At 43.1% G+C, this 27,859-nt stretch overlaps 1 protein-coding gene across 1 annotated transcript in view; it reads right to left on the reverse strand.

Moving 5' to 3' along the window:
* The window catches only part of PXDNL (peroxidasin like), a 304,433-nt gene that overhangs the window by 180,355 nt on the left and 96,219 nt on the right, over positions 1-27,859 (reverse strand). Inside the window, 2 exon segments of the mRNA XM_050941930.1 lie at positions 3,425-3,462; positions 23,537-23,629. Coding sequence (XP_050797887.1) covers positions 3,425-3,462; positions 23,537-23,629 — 131 coding nt within the window.

Below are 27,859 nucleotides of genomic sequence, written 5' to 3' on the forward strand. Positions count from 1 at the left end.
TGCATTGGTTTTGTGGAATGCCCAAATGATGTGTACAATGGAAAGGGGAAGATCACATGAATACACTAGTTCTGAAACCAAAAGTTCCTCTATAGTGTGGCAGAAAGTCTCCACCACCCAAGACATGACTTTGAAATGTTTTCCACAGTAATTTTAAGATATTGTGCCAACTTTCAAATCTTCCCCGTTGGTTTCTATTCAGACACACACTGCAGATTTACACTTCAAATCCAAGTTGCCAACTATAGCAATACTTCTATTAAGTCACACGAAATAATATGTATGTGCTTACACAGCCTATCCATGTATTAGTGTTAAATAAACAATTAAGTGAAAGCCCTAAAATAGCCTAGACTGAAAGGACCTGTTCCCAATATTTGAGGCAACAGAAGACAATCATAAGTGCTTCATGCTTTCTATTATCCCTGTACATGTATCTGGCAATTGATTGTGAGATTTTTGGATCAACGTGGTTTGCTTTTCATAAGAGTAATGGGTTAAAACCAGAGCCTGGGCCAAATTCCAACTAAGGTAATTATATCCTGCCTATCTGAATTGCCCAGCTACTTTCAGTTATATGCAATAATCATTTTCACTTTCAATCTGGTTTAGTTATAGAACAGCTGATGCCTTGTACCCCAAAGTTTTCTGAGATGCAAAGGTGTTGTAAGGCTTATTAAATACTTTGACTTTAGTTTGAAGTGCCAAGTATTACATGTATTCACTTCCATAAGACCTTCTTTATTAGTAGCATCTATCACAAGAACAAGGGAGACTGTTTGTGTAGCCATTGGAGCCACTTGGATGACCTGTAACGAATACTCTGATTCCGCCCTGCTCCAAGAGACTCAAAACTATTCTCATTTCCATGACATGTGACTCTGGCCTTCAGAGCGGCAAATATTTTCCTGAAATAAATTTTAATTAAGTTTTAAATTGTTAATACGGATATTTTTGAAAGAAGGAACCCGAGTGAGGAGTTATAAAAAAAGTGTACGATATGCATGTGCATCGTGCCATTTGTGTGCATGATGTTTTAAAGATATGAATGAAGACAAGGTTCCTGCCCCAAAGTATGAATGTAATCAATGGAAAGATTCCAGTCACGGATTCTCAGATCGTGCCCACTCTTGGCCCTGTGCGGTCCGTGGGGGGGTGCCCCTTTCAGTGAGACAGTCCTTCTCGGGAGTCCATTCTCTCTCAGGGTCAGGCCCCTCCACCTCCTGGAGCCGCACCTCTCTAAGCCTTAGCACATCTGTCTCCACTGTGGGCCCCCTCTAGGAGTCCACGCACTTTGGATCCCCTGGACCTCTTCACCCCCAAAGGGGCAGATGCAACCCTGTTCTCTAGACCGGAGTGATTCTCAGCCAGCATAAAACAGGAGGGTTTATTGAGAGTTGAACACAGCACAGGAAACTCTCAGGGCCTCAGGCCTGGCCTCTCACAATAACAGCACATCCCAGTCTCCCTGCATCCAGGTGGGCTCTGCCTGCTTCCCCTTGCCAGCCCCAAGCCCCCCTGCTTCTCAGCTGGGCCTCTGATATCCCCGGCCTCAAGCCCCGCCTCTGTCCATTGTCTTCTCTCCAGGTAAACAGGGTCGTAAACAGGAAGGCCTGGGTCTCCTCTCCTCGCAGCTCTCCTCTGGCTAGAACTGGCTGGTCAGGTCACCAGGGTCCTCTCTCTACAGTCCTTTGTCCTCTCATTGGCCAGAACCGGTTGTGTCTCCTGAGCTGGGGTCCCAAGTCCCTCTCCGGTCCTCTGTAACAACAAACTTCCTCTCCTCTCACCTTGTTAAACCAGTAACACCCAGGGACATTGAGTCCCACCCCCGTGCATGCAAACCCTGGAAAACACAGAAAACCCCAAGAAAACACCCCACTTCATCACAATTCCCAAATCAAGTGACATTGGATTAAGCCCTTACAATCTAAGGGCTTGTCTACATCAGAAAGTTGCAGCGCTGGTGAGAGAGTTACAGCGCTGCAACTTTGAAGGTGTACACATCTGCAGGGCACCACCAGCGCTGCAACTCCCTGTTTGCAGCGCTGGCCGTACTCCCGTTTTGTCTCGGGTGTAGAGGATCCAGCGCTGGTGATCCAGCGCTGGTAATCCAATGTAGACACTTACCAGCGCTTTTCTTGACCTCCGTGGAAGGAGGAAGCCTCTGGTAATCAAGCTGGTCTCCTTTCCCGGTTTGCTCTCTCGTTCCCGGAGCCCAGAGCAAGCAGGTCTCCTTCCCTGCGGTTTGCTGGGTGGCTCCGGGAACGCGAGAGCAAACCGGGAAAGGAGACCCGCTTCGCCGCGGTTTGCTCTCTCGTTCCCGGAGCCACCCAGCAAACCGCAGGGAAGGAGTCCTGCTTGCTCTGGGCTCCGGGAACGAGAGAGCAAACCGGGAAAGGAGACCCGCTTCGCCGCGGTTTGCTCTCTCGTTCCCGGAGCCACCCAGCAAACCGCAGGGAAGGAGACCTGCTTGCTCGGGGCTCCGGGAACGAGAGAGCAAACCGCGGCGAAGCGGGTCTCCTTTCCCGGTTTGCTCTCTCGTTCCCGGAGCCCAGAGCAAGCAGGTCTCCTTCCCTGCGGTTTGCTGGGTGGCTCCGGGAACGAGAGAGCAAACCGCGGCGAAGCGGGTCTCCTTTCCCGGTTTGCTCTCTCGTTCCCGGAGCCCAGAGCAAGCAGGACTCCTTCCCTGCGGTTTGCTGGGTGGCTCCGGGAACGAGAGAGCAAACCGCGGCGAAGCGGGTCTCCTTTCCCGGTTTGCTCTCTCGTTCCCAGAGCCCAGAGCAAGCAGGACTCCTTCCCTGCGGTTTGCTGGGTGGCTCCGGGAACGAGAGAGCAAACCGCGGCGAAGCGGGTCTCCTTTCCCGGTTTGCTCTCTCGTTCCCAGAGCCCAGAGCAAGCAGGTCTCCTTCCCTGCGGTTTGCTGGGTGGCTCCGGGAACGAGAGAGCAAACCGCGGCGAAGCGGGTCTCCTTTCCCGGTTTGCTCTCTCGTTCCCGGAGCCCAGAGCAAGCAGGACTCCTTCCCTGCGGTTTGCTGGGTGGCTCCGGGAACGAGAGAGCAAACCGCGGCGAAGCTGGTCTCCTTTCCCGGTTTGCTCTCGCGTTCCCGGAACCCCCCTTGAAGCCGCCCAACAGCGCTGCAGTGTGGCCACATCTAACACCACTTGCAGCGCTGGTTGCTGTAAGTGTGGCCACTCTGCAGCGCTGGCCCTATACAGCTGTACTAATACAGCTGTAACAACCAGCGCTGCAAAACTTTAGATGTAGACATGGCCTCAGTTGGATAAAATAAAAAAGAGAGGTATGGAGGAGACCGTGTAACATGAGCATGAAGTGATAGAATCATTACAGAAATGTCATGCATCTCATCCCCAAATTATGTGTTTATAATACAGGGAGCCCTCAGACTGACAAGGCCCGATTTACAGATGCCACTTACAACACTTTTCAATTGACTGTTTCGCCTTTACGATGCTCAATTTGCTTAAAGTTCGCTTGAAATCACATCCTGGTTGCGTTATACTGGTATGGAGCTGGAAGGGGTTGCTTCTGATTGGCTTCGAGGAAGCAGGATAGGTTGTTGCTGGGTAGGATTGCCTCTTATTTTGGATTGGCTTGGGGCCCCACGCTCAGCCAATCAGAAAGCTTGAATAGTGATTGGCTGAGGCTCAGCATGTGTGCCACTCGCTCTGGCTTTCTGAGCCTGTGTTGCCTGCATTCTGAACAGCATGCGAGTTTATATGTTTCTTGGATGGTGTTTACAAAATACAGTGTACAGTAAATACATTGTGTTGCAACATTAGTCATCTATAATTCATTTAGTACAAAAATCTGTGTTGCTGTAGTGAAAATAGTGTATCAAGCCTTGGTTCAGGAACCAATACCCCCTTCATCTTCATACCATTGATTCCGAAGGGAAAAGCATTTTTGACTTACAGCGCAATTCTGATAAATGAATTCTGCCATAAGACTGAGGATTCCCTATAATGAGAGCTAAATTGAGCTATTAGACATGGAATGTGACCTGTTGTAAGCTAGGTTTAAAGGAGGGATCTGAAGAAGGAAAGGAAGATTGATTGTCTCATTGGATGGAAGAAGATGTTACACATGTAGGGAGGAGTATTGTTTTAAAAAAGTAGTCAGGTATCAGATGAATGAAGCCAAGAGACCGATGGACCTGGAAGGGCACAGCATATGACAGAATGAGGAAAGAATCTGAGCAGTAAGAGAAAGGAATTTGAATTTCTTGCAGAATGAAACAGGAGACAGAGGAGCGTTCTGAGAAGCAGCGTGACTTGGCATGGCTGGCCAGTAAAGCCCTTTAATTACAGTTGAGTGAGCTGGAGCCACGAGAGAAAAGGAGAAGGTTACAAAACTATGCTAGAGATAACAGGGACATGAACTCATGAGAGTGACAGGATTTGATAAGAGCCTGGATATGCATAAAGGACTGGGAGGACACAAACAACACCCAAGACTGTAAGTTGGAGTGACTGAAGTTGTCACCAGAGATGGAGAAAAGGTGGATGGGAAGATAAGTTCATTTTTAGACATGGTTAATTTTAGGATGCAGTAAGACAATCATGAAGAGATATCCAAAAGATAGATAGTGATGAAAGATTGGACAGAGAGATGAGAAATAGAGATCTAGAATTGATAGTCTTTGGCATAAAGGTAGTAAACAGAACTGATAAAGTCACTCAGGTTGGCTGTTGATGGAGAAAAGAAGGGATCAAAGATAGTCTACTGAGCAAAAACAACAACAAAAATAGGAAGGGAGAAAAAAGCAATGATGAATAAATGGTCACTAAGGTAGGAGAAGAACCATATGAGGTCAGAGTCTGAGAAGCCAAAGAAAAGAGGACAGTCCAGTTCCAATATTAGCAAAGATTAAGAATGATTATAGAGATGAGGCTCTTAGACTTGGCAAGAAAGAAGTAGTTTGTTACTTTGAGGGCTTTATTTAGTGGACAGGCTGTATCAGAAGGCACCAAGAATACAAGTCACCGGGAGCAGAGGGTACACTCAAGGAGGTTGGAAATGGGGCAGATAGAAGATAGGGAATTTTTGAACTGCACAGAGGAGAAAGGAAAGAAGGTGGAGAATTCATGCTGGATAATTCTAATTTTGCCTTTAAAGAAATTTGCAAGATCAACAACAGAAAGAGTGAGAAAAGAGAGGAGGAGGAGGACTTTAGGATGTAATTAAAAAATAGACAGGGACTGGACATATAAGAATAGGTGAGGGAGAAGTAGGATGATCATACTATTCCGGGACAAATAATGTTAAAAGACGACTCACAAGACATACGGTAAAGGAAGTCAACCGAGTAATGAGAATTTTTCCAGAGAAGCAGCAAAGGAAACAGATCCTACCTGTATTTTATTATCTTCCATCCTCTCCTTATTAGGACATAGAAACCTCCATTTATAGATCCTCCCCTAAAGGATGTCCGAGTCACATCCTCCTCTGCACCTGTCAGCTTTCCCCCAGCCCTTAGTTTAAAAACTGCTCTACAACCTTTCTAATGTTAAGTGCCAGCAATCTGATTCCATTTTTGTTTAGGTGGAGCCCATCCTTCCTGTATAGGCTCCCCCTTTCCCAAAAGTTTCCCCAGTTCCTAATAAATCTAAAACCCTCCTCCCTATGCCATCGTCTCATCCATGCATTGAGGTCCTGCAGTTCCTCCTGTCTAACTGGCCCTGCACTTGGAACTGGAAGGATTTCAGAGAATGCTACCATGGAGTTCCTGGACTTCAGTCTCTTACCTAGCCTAAATTTGTTCTCCAGGACCTCTCTTCGAACTTTCCCTATGTCATTGGTATGTACATGTACCATGACCCCCAGCTTCTCCCCAGAACTATACATAAGCCTATCTAGATGTCTTGAGAGATCCAAAATCTTTGCACCAGGCAGGCAAGTCACCATGTGATTCTCCTGGTCATCGCAATCCCAGCTATGTTTCTAATGATCAAATCGTCCATTACGAATATCTGTCTCTTCCTAATAACTGGAGTTCCCTCCCCCGGAGAGATACCCTCAGGGTGAGATGATACCACATCATCACCTGGAAAGAGGGTCCCAACTATGGGATCATTTCCCTCTGCTATAGTTGGATGTTCTTCTTCCCTGAGGCTTTCATCTACCTCAACAGCACAAAGGCTGTCACAGACAGTGGGTGGGACCATTCTACTATGTCCCAGAAAGTCTCATCTACCTACCTCTCTGTCTCCCTTAGCTCCTCCAGCTCAGTCACCCTGGCCTCCAAAGCCCGTATGCGGTCTCTGAGGGCCAGAAGCTCCTTGCACCGAATGTACACATACACTACCTGCCCATAGGGCAGGTAATCATGCATGCTCCATTGGGTGCAATAAACTGAGTAGCCCTCATTCTGTTGCGGGACTTCTGCCTGCATTCTCTTTTCACTCCTGCAGCTGGTTCCTTTGTTGTTTTGTTTTTATCAGGGGATGTTTTTTAGCTTAAGTTTAAAGTTTAAGGAATGTTAAGTGTATGTAGCCCCCTGCCCTCATGCTTCCCCTGTAAACTCCCTCACAAAACTCCCATTAGCAGCTCCTGTTCGCTAGCTCCTCTGGTCACTTAGGACTGAAAGTGACCAGAGGAGCTAGAGAAATCAGCTAGAGATTTACCAAGTGGTCAATATAAGAACATAAGAATGTCCATGCTGGGTCAGACCAAAAGTCCATCTAGCCCAGTATCCTGTCTTCCGGCAGTGGCCAATGCTAGGTGCTTCAGAGGAAATGAATAGAACATCCCTTGCTGCCCATTCCTTGCTGGGCAAAAATGCTAGGAAACCAATCCCTTATGTGCAAAAATGCCTATAACAGACCAGCAAATGTAGAAATGCAAATTGTGTGCATTCTCTCTGGAAGAGAGAAAAAATGCTGGTGCACAATTAGCACATGTTGAAAGGGCACAACCAAACCCTGAGAGCCAAGGTTATAAAAGTTGTTAAATACACTGCTGAAAAGTGCAATGTAAAAGTGGCGGAAAGGCCTATCTAACCAGCTATGCTATGTGATAAAGAACAGTACAGTGAGCAGAACTGTTAAAAATCAAGGAACTGATAACTGTTTTTAAACATGGCAAGTAAGACAGCTAAGTTCCAAATTACCAGATAATGGCAGCAACATCACCAATGGATATATCAGTTGTCTGGAAGGAAAGAGGAGGTATTGTTTGAGATAATGTAGCTCCTTGATAAATGGAAGTTCCCACAGGTTGTTAAATACTGGGGAGATGACTAATTAAAATGTCGATTTCTGAAAGGTAATTGTTATAGTATGCACTATACCTACGCACAGTGGAATGTTTCTGGAACTGGAACTTCATGGCTAAGAGAAGAAGGCTCAAGCACTGCACTACAACAGAGCCTGTAACAGAGAGGGTGCAGATACACATCATCCTGGACACACTGGGCCTCAAACAAGCACAAGGCAGGGCATTCTCCATTTGGGTCCTAGAACTTTGGAACTCACTTCATAGATCCATACTAGCCCAAATCTGTTAAGGCTTCAGTGCGTGCCACGTGAGGCACACTTTTTTTTCCCCTCTTGCTCTCCATGAGTGAGTGAGTGTTGTGTGAGGCTGGAAAGTGGTGGTTGGGGACTCTGGAGACTTGATTAATTTCAATTATATTTATGTTAGCACTGAGTTACGTCTTTTGAACTAGGGGAATTCAGAGATCTGTTTGTTTATTAATGTATTTTTAAAAAATCTTCTAGGGTGCTGAAAGCATTGGATAGGTGCACTTCCATTGTACTTTGTAAATAAAATAAATAAATAAAAACCAACAAAATCAATAAAACATGTTGGTTACTTAGCAGCTTATAGGATCTAGAAGATTTATTTATTCTTATGATTGTCTCTTTGTTTTTCCTCCTGTAAGTAATTTAGAAACACAAACTTGCTAAAAGAATCCTGTGTGTTTTTCAAGATCCTGTGTGTGATCAACAATATCTTCAGGCTTTTCCTGAGATGAGAACTACTCTCTCTGCTTGTAAGTGTTTTCTATACTTTTCTTCACTTTGGTGGGAGGAGAGGTCCTTATTTTTGCTCAAGTAAGAGGGAGATTATTTTTTTGAAAAAGAAGAAAATCAGTACAGTTAAAGACTGATCCCAAGATTAAATAACACTAGAGAGAACACCATGACATCTGTAAAGTGGGAAATAGTTTGCTGCTCAAATGCACAGTAAGGTGGTTTTAGACACTTCTTTGTTGTACTTTGCTTTGAAAAGAATAACTCATTAGAAGAGACCCCTGCACAGCAAAAATTCAACAGTTTACTGTCTCAGCATGCATAATGACACAGTCTCCTAGCCAGAGGTTAAGGTATAATTTCCAAACTCTGTAAAACAGAGATAGTAAATATTACTACATCAAATAAAATACTATATAGCTATGTATATATACTAGAGAAAAGGCAGTCAGTCTGTCTCTAGAATTGGACTCTGGATTTGGAGACTCTGAACTGGCAGGCTTTGAGTTTCAAATCAGTTTTGCGAGGATGGGACACATTTTCTGTCTTACACCTTCCTCATCAACCTATTCCCAGTTCCCTTGAAAGACATGCAAAAGCATCTGCACGGGGTAGAGCTACAGAATCAGCCCTTCCATTTTACATTTCCTTCCCTAATTAACAAATTGAGGCAGGAGGACAAAAGAGGCTCAAAATCAACCCTCACCTGCTGACATTAATGCAAGTCTTCCTGTCTTGGGGCACTGCAGAGGCAGTAAGCAGATGAAGAATATGGAAGATGAATGTAAATAAACCCTTTGTAAGTGAAACTTGGTGAATTATTAGTTGTGAATAAACTAGCTGATAGACATAGCACCTTTTTTTCCTGTTTTGCTAATCAGGTGTGAACAGATTCTAATTTCTGCCAATTTGTCATTCTAAGTATTCACTTTCACTTGTCTTCACTTTCAAGGCCCTTCACGACAGATCACCACCTTACTTATCTCTCATTCACTACTGAGAGTTCGACTTCGGCCTCCAATCCTCCCATGATGCCAGCTTCCATAGCCCACTTGCTAAGTTTCCAAAGACGCATGCTGGTGCTGTCTCCCATGCATGTCCCCCATGTTTGGGAGAAGCTCCCTGAGAACATTAGCAAAGCTCACTCATTATCCTCCTTCAAAACCCTCCTTAAAACTCTTTTCTGTGAAGCCTACAAAAAACTTGATAGCAGTTCAGCTGCTGATACTACCACACATCATGACGACGATGTTTCTTTGTACTTGCTCGTCAGTCCATCTATCTGTTCTCTCTCGTTTTATACTAAGACTGGAAGCAATTAGGGGCAGGGACTTTTTTTTTTGTTCTGAGCTTGTACAGCACTGAGCACGATGGGGTACCTAGCTTGATGGGGACTGGGGATCCCTAGGTCCTATGATAATACAAATAATAAATCAGTAACAACTCACAATGTTCAGAGTGAAGTTACTTCTCCTTATGGACCCAAGCCTCATTTGATGCACAGGATGGAGGCAGAAGGAAGAAGATGCTGCTATCTTATGTTAAAGGAATTGGAATGAGATCCAGGAGACTTGGGTTCCTGGCCCTGCCACAACTTCTTTTGTGATATAGGGAAAGAGAGCATGCAAGCAAGGGTTTGAGCTAAGGCTGCATCGGCCAATTTTATTCTGGCATTTCCTAATTACTGAATATTTGACTTTATAAGTGGATTGTTCTGTTAATGTAGTCTTTTTTACATGATATATATGGTTAGGTTGGACCTTTTCCTTGATAAGATGACTTACCACACCACCGGTTTTTGGACTACCTATCACCATGCCGCTTTGTGTAGATGAGTGCAAGCGAGTCAGGAAAGAGAGCAATTCAGTATATTCTCAGATTAGGAAGAGGAAGCAAACAAAAGAATCGGGGCTGCATTCAACAACTGAAACATGGCTCTGTATCTGGAACATATGTACATCTGCCCCAGATATAAGGCTTGTCATTGTTGATACCCTACCCAAGAAGCACAGATTTGGAAAGCACTTTTCACAAGCAGACCACTGAGGCAGATAGAGAAAAAAAAATCAGCAGCCCCTTTCATGCACAGTAATTTGCTAGCTTTTAAGTAATCAGCAAGTGATCTCCTTGACAAGAATATATAGTCTTAAGCCTAAATGACTTTCTGTATACAAGCATTTGATAACAGGAGTTGAAAACCTCCCTGAGGCACATAGATAGTATTCCTGAGATAAAAATTTCACCCTATGTCTCAAAACACTGAAGAAAACAAACACTATTTACCACTTAACTCATCAGTGTTTACCTATAGATTGTTTCCCATTTGTATTTCCTCATTTCATATAACACTGTTGCTTAGGGTATGTCTACACTGGCAGAGTTACATCACTGGCAGTTACAGCGCCGCTCAGAGTGCTGAAGGGAAACTACTCTTGTGTATTCACCCTGTCAGCTGCCTGCGCAATAGCATGTTCACACTTGCAGTGGTATTCGGAGCGCTGCACTCTGGGGAGCTAACCCACAGAGCATATCTTCCTTTTCTGTCACTAAGAGTAGCGGGCAAGTGGAGGGGGCTCGCGAGGCATTCTGGATCCTGTCCCAAAGCCCCGTGGTGCATTGCTTTGCATCCCAGCAATCCCTGTGCTTCTGTCCGCATTTGGTGTCATCTTTTAACAGTTTGTGTGCTGCGCGCTCTACCTTTTCGGGCTGCAGGAATGGATCCAGAACTGTTGACCAGTATGCTGCTTGCTCTGACCAACACATCATGAGTGGCAGTGGAGTTATTCCTTAAATTAGAAAGGCAAGAGGAGCGCAACATTGATCTCGCCACACATACTTGCTACATGAGATTGCTTGGCCACAGTGGAACGCCATTTTTGGGCTCAGGAAACAAGCACTGAGTGGTGGGATCACATCATGATGCACATCTGGGATGACAACCAGTGGCTGCAGAACTTTCAAATGAGGAAAGCTGCATTCATGGGACTGTATGATTAGCTCACCCCAGCCCTTTGGCACAAGGACATGAGAATGAGAGCTGTCCTGCCATTGGAGAAGGACGTAGAGATTGCACTGTGGAAGCTGGCTACTCCAGACTGCTACCGATCAGTCGTTAACCAGTTCGGAGTGGGAAAGTCATGTTGAAGGAAGTGTGCAGGGTCATTAAATCATATCCTGTTTTGAAAGACAGACTCTGGGCAATGTGCATGATGTTGGCGGATGACTTTGCACAAATGGGCTTCCCTAACTGTAGAGGGCTGATAGATGGCACGCATATTCCAGTCCTGGCACCAAATCACCTAGCCACCAAGTACATTAATTGCAAGGGGTATCTCTCAATGGTTCTCCAGGATCACCGTGGGTGTTTCACAGACATTAACGCACGCTGGTCCGGAAAGGTGCATGGACTGTCCAGGAAGCTGCAAGCAGGGACTTTTCCCCTACGGTGATCTCCTGGTCCGGGAAGAGTCAAAATGCCCATTGTGAGCCTGGGAGACCCCGTCTACTCCTTAATGCCCTGGCTTATGAAGCCATACAAGGGCAACTTGATCAAGGAGCAGTTCAACAACAGGCTGAGCAAGTGCAGAATGACTGTGGAGTGTGCTTTTAGCCATTTAAACTCCCGCTGACACTGCCTCTGTGGGAAGCTGGACCTGGCCGATGACAAACCTATGCTTATAGCTGCCTGCTGTACGCTCCATAATATTTGTGAAGGGAAGGGTGAAAGCTTCACTCAGGGCTGGACCACAGAAGCTCATCACCTAGAGGCTAAGTTTGAACAGACAGAAACCAGGGCTATTAGAGGGTGCAGTCCAGGGTCACAAGGATCAGGGAAGCTGTGAGGCAGTAATTTCAAGTTGAAAGCCACTAACATTTGTTGCTATACTCGGGAGTGCAGTGCTTGTAATGCTAGGTGGTGATTGTGATTGGTGCTGATGATGCAATATGAAGATTTAACATAACTGTCTGTTGCTTTGCAGAGCTTTGTTTGTTTTCAATTAATAGAGCAAAGATTGCTTTCAAACCAACACAATTATTTTATTAAAAACAACCACCGGTAGAGAGAGTGAAACAAACCAACCATCCACAGTGAGGGGGATGGGAAAAGGGAAGGTCCCAGGAGAAGGTGGAGTCCCAGGACAGCTAAAGATTTGTGTATGTCCCGGGATCACATCCAGCCTTCTCCTTTGGAGTACAATGCAGCAGGTACTGTACTTCAGCAGGACCAAACTGCAGAGCGATGGGTGTTGAGTGCAGTGGGAGTCCACAGTGCTGGACTGTGAGGGAGGAGGAATGGAATGCTGCAGGTATACACTGGAGCCAGGAGGTTGATGAGTGTGTTGGCGGTGTCTGAGGGGCACACAGGAAAGAGTTTAGCCACAGCAGCTGAAGAGGAGGGCAGGCGCAGAGCTGCTTAGTTTGCAGAGCTAGTGTTGCCTGGAACATGTCCGTTTGGTGCTCCATAACATTGAAGAGCCGTTCCGTGGCTTCATTCTGGTGTGCTGCGTTATCCTTTTGGTCTCTCTTCTCTCTGTCATGCCACTCCTTCAATTCCTGTTTCTTGGCTGCAGAGTGCATCATGACATCATGCAGAAAGTCCTCCTTAGTAGTTCTTTGCTGCTTTCTAATTCTGCACAGCCATTCAGCCACCGATAACCAAAAGGGAGGCTGGGCTCCCAAGGTCATCTCTGTGAAGTTTAAATACAACATTTTACAGAAGCAGTATTGTTTGCAACACACAGAACATTGATTCAGTGATTTAAGCCAGTCATTAGCTGGCTGACCCCAGGAAAGTGCACGAACCACGAGAACCCCAAAATGGTGAGCAGCCACAGTGGCAGGGTAAATCACTCTTCCCGGACCCTGCTGCACACTGGAAACGTGGCTCTTGGAGAGAGCCAGCACTGTAAGGGGGGCCTGATAATCATTCCTGTCCCCACACTTTCCACAGAACGTGATCATTATGGAAGATCTCACTGCTAAGGGTGAGCAAGGAATCAAGGGAGGGTCTTCTCCAACACTGCCGCTTCCACCCTGGCCCCTATGCAGCTCGCCTGTGTGCAGCAATGGTCCACCCCCACACCATGATGGCAGTGGTGCAGGAAAGTTACTGTTAATGGAGCAAGAAACAAAGCAGCTCTGCCAAAGAACCTGCAGCAGCAGATTACCCAGTATCTCCATGAGAGCTTCCTGGAGATCTGAGGCAGATTCCCATGAAGTGAGGGAGTCAATCAACAGCCTGTTCCATCACTCAGACTAGGCACATGGGGGAGACAAGCGTGCTTTCTGCAACCTTTCTACCCCCAACTCCTCACTTCAGCAATTCCCAAAATCAAATCCACTTACCAGGGGCCTCCTCTTCTGTTTGCATGTCACCAACATCTGACAGCTGTGACTGGCTAGCCTCCCCCAGGGCAGAAAAGAGCTCCTGCTACATGCATCTGACTTACGAGTCATCCTCTGCGTATAGGTGCCCCCTTCCACATTCTTGTCCAAGATTTCCTCCTCCTGGCTCAGTTCACTCTTGACCGGCACATGAGCCACCGAAGTATCCACAGTGGTCTTCGCAGTGGAGATGGGGTCGCCGCCAAGTATTGTGTCCAGGTCTTTGTAGAACCGGCAGCTCGTGAGTGTAGTACCGAAGCATTGGTTTGCCTCCTGAGCCTGTGGTAAGCATTCCTCAGCTCCTTTACTTTGACCCTGCACTGCAATGTGTACCGGTCATGGCCCCTTTCTGTCATGCACTGTTAAAGCTGTCCATAGGTATCACAATTCCTACAGCTGGAGCGCAGCTGGGACTGGACAGCCTCCACTCCCCAAAGGCTGATGGGGTCCAGCAGTTCAGCATTGCTCCAAGCAGAGGATCGCCTGGCGTGTGGAGCAGGCATGGCCACCTGGAAAGATGCGCTGAGACCACTGCATGCATCACTGAGCAAACAGGAAGGGGACTTTCAAAATTCCAAAGGAATGTACAGGGTGGGGATGACGGTTGGTCACCTGAGGGCAGGGCAGTAGAGTTCAAACTGATGACCAGAGAGGCAAGACCAGGCATTGTGGGACACCTCCTGGAAGCCAATTGCAGCACTGTAATTGACCAGGATGTCTACACTGGCACCGCAGCACTATAACCCCGGTGCAGAAAGCTGTACGCCTCAGGGTGTTTTTTTGTTTTTGTTTTTTTACAGTGCTGCAACTGTACAGTTTCTGCACACTAAGTGGCTTGGCAGGGTGTACACCTCCGGAGTTACAGTGCAGAAAGCTGCTTTACTGTGCACAAACTTGCCAGTGTAGACAGGGCCTTAGTGACAGCTCAAGGAGCTCCAGTGGCTTTTCTGCATTCAGAAGTTAATATCAGACTATAATTGCAAGCACTTTCCTTTCATTATCAGCTGGCATTTCCACTTACAAGAAAGTCTGCTACTGAAATGGACAATTGTGGCCTCACATGAGCCAACTGTTAACTGAGGGGAAATCTGGTTTGTTTTTTATTTTGTTTTCTTAAAGTGTGTTCCTATTTTGGAGGTGACTTTAAAAAAGTCTCTGTGGGTGTTTATTGCAGTTCCATGATACCTATATTAAAGGTGCTCCATTTTGCAAACAGATACATGCTTGAGGTTCTAATTACCAATCCTGAACATTCAGCTTGGCACCTGACAGTCAAGGTGGGGTTTTTTTGTGCATCATCACCAGTAAGAAAGATTCTGAAGCTAAAAATTCTGCTCTCAGAGGTTTTAAATTATGTCCCCAGTAATGCCTGTGCAGCTTGGTATCTAGGTTTCCACAGGTGTAACTAATTACTCCTGTAATTAGAATTAAGCAACTCTGAGGTTTTATGCAACTAAATCAAATCCAGCTAATGCTTCTTAGCTGTGTTGCCTCTAACAGAAGTGAAAACCATTTAAAAAAACCGTAGTCACATAAGTAAGCAGATATGTCCCTAAGGGTGTACAGAAGATACCATTTTTATGTAGTCACTTTACAAACTAGGCTTGCACTTTGAAGCATTATTGATGTTTCACATGTGAACAAATTCCACCAGCTCCACCTTTACAGACATTAACTCTCAGGAATTGATTGTGAGATTCGCAATTTCTGAATAAAGCTAAGCCTCACTCATGATCTCACCACAGAACTCCCAAATGTCAGGATTTCTGTTATCAGTCAGGGCACAAATGTGTTTCCAGTCAACCAGGAATTACCTGGTAAACAGTAAACAAAGCAATGTGTTTCCTCCACCAGACAGTTAATGCCAAAGCACTTTGGAAGACTTTGGAATGAGAATTCATTTACACATCAGATAAACAAAGCTATCAAGCTACTGGTGGGGGGAGGCAGCATGGCTACACCCCAGCAGGGAAGAGAAACTTAATCTGAGAAGGAAAGAAGGTGGGGGCGCAACACTCAAACAAGTAATTGAATCAACTGGGGGAAAAAAATCCTGTCATTTGAGAGTTCTCAAAGTGGGGTTTAATAAATCCTCTCAGCCGCCCCAGGTGAGGCCAGGGCTCCAACTGTCAGTCCTATGTGGCTGCTCCCCTGCCAGCCTGGGAACTGGGAGGGGGACTCTGGTGCAACTTGCCTTCCAGGCCTGAGGAGGCTGAAGAACCCTAAGGAACTGGTGAGGCTGGGAGCTGCAGGGGGGCTGAAGTGAGGAGGGTGAGGGCTGATGGAGTGGGAGGCTGTATTGATGGTGACTTCTGAGTAGATGGGGTCAGTGCTGGGAGGGTGAGCTGAGGGCAGCGGAGCCTCACTGATAGGGTGGTGGTGATGGAGGCTGAGGGGCTGAACATGGCAGACATGGGGGTGAGAGCTTTTGCAGCAGTGGCCAAAATCATGTTATCCAGTACATCGGAGAGCAGGTAACACTAATTGTCACATTCACACACCCTGGGGATGGGTGGGGGGGGGGGGTTCAAAAATCAAGAGACTGACCTAAAAATAAAATATATATATTTTTTAAATGTCATGATTTTTGGGAATCCGACTCATGATTTTTAAACTCTTGAAGTCAACAGTAGTGCTTTATAAATTGCTCCAAACCCAAATGCTTACATTTGTAGAATATATTTAAAACTTCCTCATTTTAATATGCACTGTTAAAATAAGAACTTCTGCTTGAGTTCTAGGTTCTCTCTGTTGGTCAGAGTTACTCTTCCATTCCACAGATTGTCTGGTAGTACTCAAGGTAGGTTTAAAACTGCTTCATCTTGGCCTTCAATAAACTCTGCACCTATTGAAGGCAGTGTGAGATTTTAAGAACTCTTTGACTTTACATTTCAGGGTTTCTTAGCAAGCAAGGTAGAAGACATGACAAAATCCACTTAAGTTTCCGGATACTGCTAACAGAAATAAGGCGAGACATCTCCTACTAGTGTCAGAATGATGCAGTAATGGGACACTGAATTCTTCTGGATGAGATCTATAGTTAGCAATAGCAGAGCTGTGGTAGATTCAACAAGCAGGTTTGAACTGTTCCTCTTTATTGTTCCCTGAGCAATGGGAACTCTCAGCTCAGCTTTGATCAAAGGAGTCACAATTCAAGGAATAGCAACTGCAGAAAAACAAAATCAGCAGCCTTTATTATTACTACACACAGCAACGCAGATTCTTGTGCCTTTGAAGGCAAAAAGTGCTTGGAGAATATGTTCATTTGCCTTTGAGCAACATGTTTTTCCCAGTAATGGAGAGTGAACTTCCAATTGTTCACCAGTGGCTGTTTTGAAAAAGAGAAAAGGGGGAAAAAATGATGTTTCCAGTTGTTGGTTGTCCAGAGGCCAGTCTCATGAGTAATAGGTGAAGCATCTGAGTCCATATTAATCAGAAATGAATGCATTTGGTCTGAACACATGATGTGCTATATTTTTGAAGAGGATTATGACAAGGCAGTCAGTGGGCTGGCTCTTTGTACTAGGAGGAAACCGCAAACTGAGAAATCTAATCATCCTAAAATAAAGGTTTCTATCAGCCAGGGCTCAGACTGAGAAAGAGGCATGAACTTCCTCAGTATATTCTTCTGTCATCTGGGTCCATTGTCTTCAAAAGAAGTTGAGGGCTCTCAGAACCTCTCAAGGCAAGTATCTTTCCAAGATCAGATTGCAAGCAAGGCCATTAAAATCACCCACCTAGATTCTTCAAGCTTTCAGCAGTGACAAACAGTTCTCTTCCTGCTGGATTTTTTATGTTCACCCTCTGATAACACAGCTGCTTACTGGCAGTTACCCTTGACAGCCAATAGGGTTTCCTAAGGGGAATGCTGACAGCTTAATTGGCAGCACCTGCGGTGCCTTTGGTTGTCTGAGCCAGGATTTTAAGCCTTGTCCTGCTATAGCCTTTACAAGGTCCCTTCATTCTGTCATAGGAATCCAATTACTTTTGATGAAATGACACGAAGTGCAGCAATACACTAAATTCTTCTTCAATGAGCATATCTAATAAACAATCCAGGGGTTAAGGAGCAAGACATCTGAAAAATGTACAGCCTGAGTTTGTTTTAAGTATAGAGTTAAAAAAAAAAAAATATATATATATATATATATATATATATATATATATATATATATATATATATATATATATATATATATATATATATATAAACAACAAGACTTAAGTCTTTCCAAAACCATGGAGGACACATACTAAGTAAGGGAGGAGAGAATCATGTGCACAACTTCTGTTCATTTTCTTCTAAATATAAAGGGCCAGGTTTTCAGAAGTACTGAGCACCCACAACACTAGCTGAAGTCTCAGGAGTATCAGGTGCTCTGCAATTCTAAAAGTCAGGCCCTGTATGATTTCTTTGAATACCATTTGACTTTGTTTGTTTGTTTTTGTTCTGCAGTGATTTTCAAACTGATCCTGATTCCTGTAAATGTTTTTGCTATGTCCACCACTTTAAGGAAACAATTTTCTGCCTATAGTTTGTTAGTGAACTACTCACTTGAACTATTTGCTATGCACAATTAGTCAAAGTCATAAGCTATTTTTGTTACCTAATTCAATGACAGACTTAGCTAGAGAATAATGGATGTTGGATGCTATATAGGTAGTAACAAATGAATTTTCTGTACAAAATCTCACAGAAAGAAATTTGAATGCAAAAGATGACATTTGTCAGAATAGGAACAGTTTTATAAATACTTCTCAATTGTTCAACTTCTTAAGACTAATAATTAATCTGAGTTCATGAATAATAGTGAAAAACTCAGTATTTTTATTTATAAAAATATTCTCTATTGCCAGCTCAACCTGTTGACACAGCAATAGTTACATTCTGAATATTGTATAGCTAAAAAGGCAGAATAAAGCTTAGATCCATATAGTGCCTGATCCAATTTGCACGGTCAATGAATAGTCTCCAACTGACTGTGATAGACACTGGTTCAGGCCTTCAACATCCAACAGAAAATTTTAGAATGCAAAGTGCCCAGGATTATAAAGCACTCATACAATTATGGACACTCACTCAATTCACATCTAGCTAGTTATCACTAGTATAATGACACCTTATAGTTTATATGTGATGCTTATTACACTTGGAGATTTCACTTAAAGGTAAGCAGTGTAATACTGCTTTCTTTATTCTTAAAGTAAACAGGGAGACATTGACAGAAAGACACAAGTAGCTGATACATAAGTACATCTATTGAAGCTTCCAGGTACTTCAAGTTGCATTCACTGTAACCATGATTGCACTACAGAGTTACCAAAAACCAAATGCATAGTTTTTTTCCTGCAGGTGTTAAAGCAAACCAGAACTTTGACAACCCAGAGATTATCCAGACTCATTGGTCTTTTCCACTGCCTTTTGTTTAACAGTGTTATGGGTTTGTTGTTGTGGGGGCAAAAAAACCTAACTAGTTGGAACAAAAAACAACTTGTTTCAAGACTGAGCTTGATACATTTATAAAGGGGATGGTTTTATGAGGTTGCCTATAATGACATACGGCTAAAGTGAAGATTTTGTCATGATTATTTTTCGTAAACGTCATGGACAGATTGCAGTCAGTAAACAAAAATTCATGGCAGCCATGATCTTTGCCTTTTACTAAAAATAATGGCTGATGGGAGGATTACTGAAGCTCAAGCCCTGAGGAAGCAGGGAAAAGAGAGACCAAGCCCCACTGCATCATGGGGAGTGGGCCCAGAACCTGGCACGGTGGCAACTGACTGCTCCAGAGTCCCTGCCACCTGCGGCGGCTCGGAGATCTGGGGTCCCCCCACCACATGCAGCAGCTCGGAGATCCAGGGCCCCCACCAGCTGACATATTCGGCCCCACCACCCCAGGGATGAAGGGGAAAATATCACAGAGGTTTCTGAAAATCATGGAATCTGTGACTTCCGGGACTTCTGTGGCATAATCTTATCCTTACATATGGCCCATCTATAACTGCTGTTAGCAAATACCTCCAATGGCCAGAGATGGGACACAAGATGAGAAGGCTCTGAGTTACTACAGAAAATTCTTTCCCAGATGTCTGGTTGTTGGGTCTCGCCCACATGCTCAGCATCTAACTGACTGTCTATATTTGGAGTCAGGAAGGAATTTTGCCCCAACTTAGACTGGCAGAGAGTCTGAGGGTTTTTTGCCTTCCCCTGTGGCATGGATCACTTGCTGGTTTGAACTAGAGTAAATAGTGGATTCTCTGTAACTTGAAGTCCTTAAATCAATATTTGAGGACTTCATTAATTCAGAGGTCATGGACCTGTTGCAGGAGTAGGTGGGTGAGTTTCTGTGACCTTCAATGTGAAGGAGGTCAGACTAGTTGATCACGATGGCCTCATCTGCCAATAAAGTCTCTGAGTTTGTTTTTAGTTTGAACACTTCTTTGATATGTCTACTAATGCTGTGAACACAAGGACCAAGGGACAGGGAATAAAACAGACATGCTTAAATGTGAGAGTCAAATCTGAAGGGAGGCATTTTCTATATGTAAAACACTTCTATAACTCAATAAGCACTGGATGCACATTTTTACATTACTGAATGAATGTAAAACTCTTGTTAAGAACTGAGATTTTTTAAAGTTTTAAAACATTAATTTTTGCTTTTACTGGAGTATATTTCACACAAACATATCTACAGAACTAGTTATAAGGTTTCATTTGCTGAAGAATGATACAGTGGCAGTGGTATGCACAAAATAATAAAATATAGTATCTTTGAAAGGTCAAGTCCAACGTAGTATTTGACATTCTCGGTAGTTTATCAATATCCTCTCTGGAAGAAGGCACCCTCATTACAAACTATTTTTTATCCAGCCCACTGAGTTTATTTTCTATATCCTCCCCACTGTCAACTTCCAAAAATGATATACTGACTATATCTTCTGGCATTTTTCTGGAAGGACTGATCATTTCAGTCATATGGATTTTGAAAACAGAATACTAGCTTGCATTCAGATAGTTCATCTCATCCCAACGGACCCCAAAACTATTTACAAATTTGATGCAATAGAATATATACACCACCATCACTGAAATGCAGTCAATTACAGGATAGAATGCACTAACTGTCTAAAAGTCCACAACACTCTACCCAACAGTTTAGGACAGGAAGTGAATACCTTATCCAGTTGAAACTGCAGGCAAAATTTAAGGCAGCAGAACGAAGTCAGTGAGCTGCGCACACTTAAACAAAACAAAAGTTTGAAACTTGTGCCACATTCACATAATTCCAGGAACCTTTGTTTGAATCTAACCAATTCTGAGCAAACCTGGGCCATGTGAAATGCAGTGGTCAGCAAAACAATGTGGGAATTAGGCACAGAGTCGGATAAATTTTCTTTCTAAAATCATCTTGTGCCCTGATCCCACATTAGTGGATTCCAACAAAAGATCAGAGCCTTCTGTTTCCTTTTCCCTCTTCACCTGTAACTTGTCCTAATTTAGACCCCAATCTTAAATACAATTTTCCAGCCTAGAGCTTTGTGCCCATGTAGATGGTCTCCATGCGGGAGTCTTGGTGCTATATCCTAAAAAACAAACAAACAAAAAAAAACCACCTAAAAATGAGATATTTTTATGGTTTCACTAACCCCTCTTTGGAACTAATGCTCCAAGTGAACCCTGCTCTTAATTTACATGAAAACCAACAGGATGGCTTAGGTTTTTTAAATATTTTCTTACAAATTTTTTGAGACTACAAATAGAAAAAAACATGCCTGCAGTAAGGCAGTGAAGGAAAAGATAGTCTGCAGATACCAAATAATCACAAAGAGAATATATAAAGGTAAAGGCAAAGAACACCTACTATATGAAATGCTCAGTGGGAGCTAAGTATGAGCAGTGACTGCAAGTTTGGGCCCACTGTAATCATTTGGCCAAGTTATATGCATGCAACAGTTTGACCCTTTCTTCATGAGTCAGTTCTTCTAGATACTTCATTGCTTTTGGAGCAGAATTCCTAATTTGTCATCTTTCAGACCCAAGTTCTGTTACACGACTCACGGCCTGGAACTCCCACTTGTGGCCAGACCTAGCATTGCAGCGCTCTCACTCCTTTCCCCACCTCCTCCAGATCTTGAGCAGGGACTTCACAAACTCCTCATTTCCACAACACCCTTGTAGGGCTTATTTATTAAAAGCTAACATTAAGTTTTGCAAGCCTAAGATAGAGTACTCTGAGTCCAAACCTGACAACATCTAAAGGACTAGAAATCAAACAGAGGATCTCCTGCCACCACTACCCACCACCTCTGTGTCAACCTTCAATTTCCACACCAGGTCTTTTACTAAACACACACAAAAATCTAAATTCAACCCCCTCCCTGGGGCTCTTCTGCATGCTCTGTGCTCCTAACTCCCAGGCCTTACAGAGTCCTTCCCTGCTTTTTTAAATGCCTTCCAGGAGGCCTTTTTCCCCAGAAGCTTCCCTCTCTGGGGAGATTCTGGCAGCCTCTTCTAGGTACCTTTCTTCTTCCCATTTCCCTCTCCTTGCTTACAGCCTGGCCCTTTGGAGGGAACACCCATCTACTTCTCAGCTGTGTCTGGTTAATGAACAGGGCTGACTGGCTGGCCCCAAGTTCCTGACCCTTAAATGGGCAGACCACACTGTTACAAGATCCCAGCATTCTAGGAGGAGTTTCCACATTGCATGTATATTCCCCATGTATAGCACTACCATCATCAACTTGGCGGTGTGTTATTTCTCTATATATCTAACCCCATACGTTCCTTATTTTCCCCCTTCTTCCATATCTTATTCCACCTTTACATCTCACCTTGTGTCCGCTATCAGCCTTAGCTGCTTTCCTGATTTGCAAGTAGTCCCATTCCACCAAAACTCTGGGCTTAAGGTTACTTTCTCTAGTTATGTTTTCTTGTACTTTCCAGGCTAAATTTCAACTTATTTCCTGCTTTCCCAATTTAGAATAATCTGATTGTAATGTACATGCTTTATTGCCTCCCCTCCACCCACAACACACACACACCCCTCTTCCCAGATCATTAATAGAGATGTAAAAAAAAAAAAGACTGGGTTTAACACCAGTCCCTCCAGAATTCAAGAGTCACTTCTCTTCCCCTCAGTACGTTGCCATTTAACTTCATTACCCTTTGTTTATGGTCTTTTCACCAGTTCTCAGTCAATATGACAGGATTCAAATCCAAGTCAATTTAAATTAATTTTCTGAAGTAACATTCCTGTGTACTTTACTACAATTTAAAATTTTCCACGAGAACAATAATTTCTTATACTCTATCTTCAAAAGAACCTGGTGCATAACCTACAACCATTTCTCTCTGCACAATACAAGAGCATCATGTCCTTGATTCAGCAAGATACTTAGGCATGTGTCTAACTTTCAGCATATGAGTAGTCACAAGCATTGAAATCAATGGGAATAATTACATGCTTGAAGTTTGGCATATGTCTAAATTTCTTGTTGAACTGAGACACAAATCCACTGCCAAAGAGTTACAGAGGATGGAGCAAGATTTGTCTCTGTATGCTAAATAATGAAAACACAGAATCACAAATAAAAAAAGTCATCTTAACTTTGCTGGTGTTTATCGTGTAAAATTATTTGTGCGTATTCAGATGGAATGCCAATTATTTTGGAAAATGTATGTGAATCCAAGTTTCCCAGACTTTAGAGCAATGGGATTATTCATCTGAAAACCTGTACCAGAAGCATGTTATTCATTATAGGCTATTAGTCTTTCATTGCCCATTACCTAGAAAGTTTCAGTCATCTACTAAGGGCACAGAAGCAACATCCTGTTCAGATTGGAAATTCATTGTGGTGAGGACTGTATTCCTATGTATACCACATTTAGCACACTGGGCATAACTCAAATATAATCACAAACACCATGAAAAAAGAAGCATGACAAGTTCATGCTCCCCGTATGATGAAAAAGATTTGTCCAATCTTCTTTCTATATAACTGCAAACAACAAAAATATATTTGCAGACAGCAGAATTGATTCACAAATAATTCACAAACGGAATACTTGCAACAAGTAATGTGACCAGCTCAACCCTAGACATACAGCATGTGAATAACAACGCATGGAATAACTGTGCAGTCCACAGACAGAATGCCAGTGGCAAATTGCAGAGTGTTCAGATGCTTCAATTTCTTAAAGGTGCCTGCTGGGATTTCTCGTATTCTGTTAAACTGCAAATCCCTGGAAAAGAAAGACGACGAAATTTAAATTAATCATTCTGACTTCCTTCCTGTCACTGCTAAGTGTTGGGGGGAGGGGGTCTTTTCGTTTTAATATGTGAAGCTAATGCATCTCCACACCCTTCTCTTATGCATGTGACAGATCACAGAGTTCCAGTAAATGGAGAACAAAGGGAGAAGCTATGGCAGTTGACAGTAATTGCATGCCCACATAAAATCATTTCAAATCACTGCTTCCATACTAGCTTTCTACTCTTCATCGGGTGAACAGGAACTTAAATGGATGGGCAGAGCTACTGCTATTTGCAAACTTAAGTCCCTTTAATATTACACTCTTCAGAAACAATTCAGCTGAACCTGGGCAATCCTTACCAGGAGAAGGTAAGAATAACATGACTCAGTCTCACCATATGCCTATCAGTTCAGGCCATCGCACTGGCTACCTGCTGTTTAACACAACAAATGACTTCATCATAGCTTCTATGCCAGTTCCATAGAAATTACGAAAGAAAGCATGGAATACTTATACTGTATGTATACTGGCAACCGCGGTTCAAACTATTATACACACACCCGCAAAATAAAGAGCTAGCTCATTGAAACAGGAAGTTGCATGTACCTGTTGACAAACTCCATTAGATTTCCTTTAGAGAGATCACCATTTGTTATGGTTTCCCATAAACTAAGTTCAGCAGAAGACTCATGATTCCATACTAGTTATTAGACTAAAATTACTAGAAAACCTGCTGGAACAGCTGCTTCTGGTTACAAGAAATGTCTGTGGTTTAGAATAAGCTCCAAGTTGTCTTGTTTTAACTCTAATTTAGTTTGAAGGAGAACATTTTGGGTTAATTTGTTATCATAAACAGATAGTTAAGAGTTAATGCCTCTTTTACCTGTAAAGCGTTAAGAAGTTCACCTAGCCTACAGGGGCGGCTCTAGGTATTTTGCCACCCCAAGCACAGCAGGCAGGCTGCCTTTGGCAGCTTGCCTGTGGGAGGTCCCCAGTCCCACAGATTCGGCAGCCAAAGCCACGGGACCAGCAAACCCTCCGCAGGCAGGCTGCCAAAGGCAGCTTGCCTGCCGCTCTTGCAGTGACCAGCAAAGCGCCACCCATGCCTTGCCGCCCCAAGCACATGCTTGGCGTGCTGGTACCTGGAGCCGTCCCTGCTAGCCTAGCTGACACCTGACCAGAGGAATCAATGGGGGAACAAGATGTTTCAAAAAGGAAGAAGGGAAATTTCCTTTGTTTTGTTTCAGTTTCAGCCAGAGTGGAAAAGATCAAGGAACCAGCCTCTTATCAGAGTAGTAAGTTTTAGAAAAGAATCAATAGGTTATGTTTATTTTCTTTTGTAACTTGTCTTTGTGCAATTAAGAGAATAATCAAATTTGGGTATTCTTGTGTGTACTAAGGTTTTTGCCCAGGGGAACATCCTGTGTTTTAAATCTGTTGTTTATGAGATCAGCTGGTATGCTGTCTCCCAGAGGTTTTTTCTTTTTACCTTTCTTTTCTTTAATTAAAAGCCCTCTTTTTAAGAACCTGATTGATTTTTTCCCTGTTTTTTAGATCCAAGGAAATTGGATCTGGACTTACCAGGGATTGGTGGGGGGGAAAAAGGGAGGGGGAAGGAGTAATTCTTCCTTGTTTTAAGATCCAAGGGATTTGGATCAGCGTTCACCAGGGACTTGGTGGAGGAGTCTCTCAAGGCTACCCAGGGAGGGGAAGGTTTTGGGGGAAGACAGTTTTCCAGATAACTCAGAAATCTGGATGGTGACAGCGAGACCAGATCTAAGCTGGTAGTTAAGCTTAGAGGTGTTCATGCAGGTGCCCACATCTATACCCTAAAGTTCAGAGTGGGGGTGAGACCTATGACATTTGTAAAGAACATTACTGGTTTACAATAAAAATATAAGGTTCAAATGCCAAAGAGATTAAAGGAAATTGCAAATAGATGGATGAATTTAATGTACCTAGATTCTAAAATGTTTCCCTTATGCTGCTTCCCCAAAAGTCATACTCCTACTTTTTCCTTAACACTAATCACCTCACATATTTACTTCTTCCTACTCTGAATATCAGCAGGATGTATGAGCAGACTAGAGGATTAGAAAAAAGGCTCAGACTGAGCATGAAAACAGAAATTTAATAGCTCCAATAGAATTCTTCCCTCATAAGAGAGATTATACCTGGGTCTCATTTTCTTAGTGTTCATTCTTTATATTTGTTATGGGGCGAGCTCTTCGCTTGGCTGCTATGTGCAAGTTGTTAAGTCTCAAGAGAGCCTAATCAGCCAACTCCTAAACATGGCCCTGTTCTCAGTGACTGGGCACAGCAAAACTTTTCCTGAGGGCAAGAAAACATGCAACATTGCAAATGCTAGAGTTCTTGTCAACCCCCTGTTAAAATACAGATGCTGCAAATTCTCCTGGATAAAAGTTGAAAAAGTCCTATATATTTTAATAGCCATTTTAGCCATCTTAATCTTTTCATGAGTACTTCCATTTACTGTCCACAGACACTACTTTTTAACGTTGGGAGTATGCAAAATAGTAACAAAATATGCAATTAATTATAAGTTGAAATTAAATGTCATGTGGTAGGAACTCTAGGTGTATTTTGGATTGGAAGTTGTTTCAAAGAGGTGGTTTCCTTTGTGAGTAATTTGAGTTATCAGTCCAAACTTTCAGCTTGTCTTTTCTCTGTTTGTTGTGTTTAATGAAACTCAGAATACCAAGATCTTCTTATCAAACAATAAAAAAATTGCCTTTGATGCACATAAACATTTTGTTAAACGCAATGAGACTTTTCTCTTTTGCCGTACAATACAGTGGTTCAATAAACACCTACAGCATGGAAATATAGACAAGCCAACCTTCTGGTTCCCAGACAATTCACTGTCTTCTCCATGCTCCAACAACTCTTCCCAAAACAATCACTATTAACAGTGAGAAGCAACTGGGGCTGTTGCTATTTTAGTGACATAATCACACCTATATCATACATTAGAAAAACAAAAAGTTAACTCCCCTTAATGGATCAAATGTATATTTGTACATATAGAATTATGGGCAAAAAACTTTCCCCTCAAATGCTTTCAGTGTGCCTTTTTTAGTGAAAAAGTAAGGCCACTAAATCATGCCGAGGGTGACCAGACAGCAAATGTGAAAAACTGGGATGGGGGGTAATAGGATACTATATAAGAAAAAATCCCAGAAATTGGGACTGTCCCTATAAAATTGGGACATCGGGTCTCCCTAATCATGCCTCTTATTTCCTTACTCCAAGGACTATCATTATGACAGTAGACTTAACTCTGAATATTTTGGCTTCTGTTAGTTTGTGCCATAACCTGAGTGCATTTAAAAATCTAGATTTTTGCAGACAGTATGCTTATTTTATTAGAAACTCAAGGGACTTCCCTAAATCTGTAGCTTATACTGTTTTGAATTGTCCTGCATTTATTCATACACTATACCTGTCTCTCAGGGAATGTTAATAATTTAGCTAACACCATCTAAATTGTGCATGTTCATTTTACTTTTTCCTCACATCCACCAATGCCTCCAACTTACCTCTCTAGGATATAGTACATCCTGGAAGAGAATTCCAACTCATTTATCAAAAGGCAAAGAAAAGGGATACCCACTTCCCTGCTACTTTATCCTCATCTACAAAAATGCAGTCATTCTAAAGATCATCCCATTATCTAACTGCTACTGGAATAGCTAACATCTACAGACTTGTGCCAGATCTAGTTGGCCCTAATCAATTGGCAGAGTGAGCTCGTTCTGTAAATGAGACACTAGCTTACACTGTTCCTAAACATCTGTAGTTAGCATCTTGGTATTTGTCAGTTTGTGAAGCTCATGCAAATATCCTTTTAGCATAAGTGAAATGTTTAGATGATCGCTTCATATTTATTTGCCATAGGAGAATATATGGTAGCTGGAAAGCCCATAAAAATGTACATATAACATTCTAAAGCTGTGCCTTGTTTCATTGCAAAATGCATTACTAATCTAAAGGAAAAAACTAAACCTTTCATGGATACAAGATTCTAGTTGAAAAATACTTCAGCCTAAACTTTTTATTTTCTTTAGCTTGCAATGGCCAGCCATTTCCAGGATATGTCACGTCACTGCAGAGTATTCATCCTTCCAAATACACAACATTTTATGAAGTCAGACAAATAAAAGACTGCTTATTCCATAAATCTGCACTCTTTTCTCT

The sequence above is a fragment of the Gopherus flavomarginatus genome, chromosome 2, assembly GCF_025201925.1.
Source record: "Gopherus flavomarginatus isolate rGopFla2 chromosome 2, rGopFla2.mat.asm, whole genome shotgun sequence".
In the NCBI taxonomy this organism is placed as follows: Eukaryota; Metazoa; Chordata; order Testudines; family Testudinidae; genus Gopherus; species Gopherus flavomarginatus.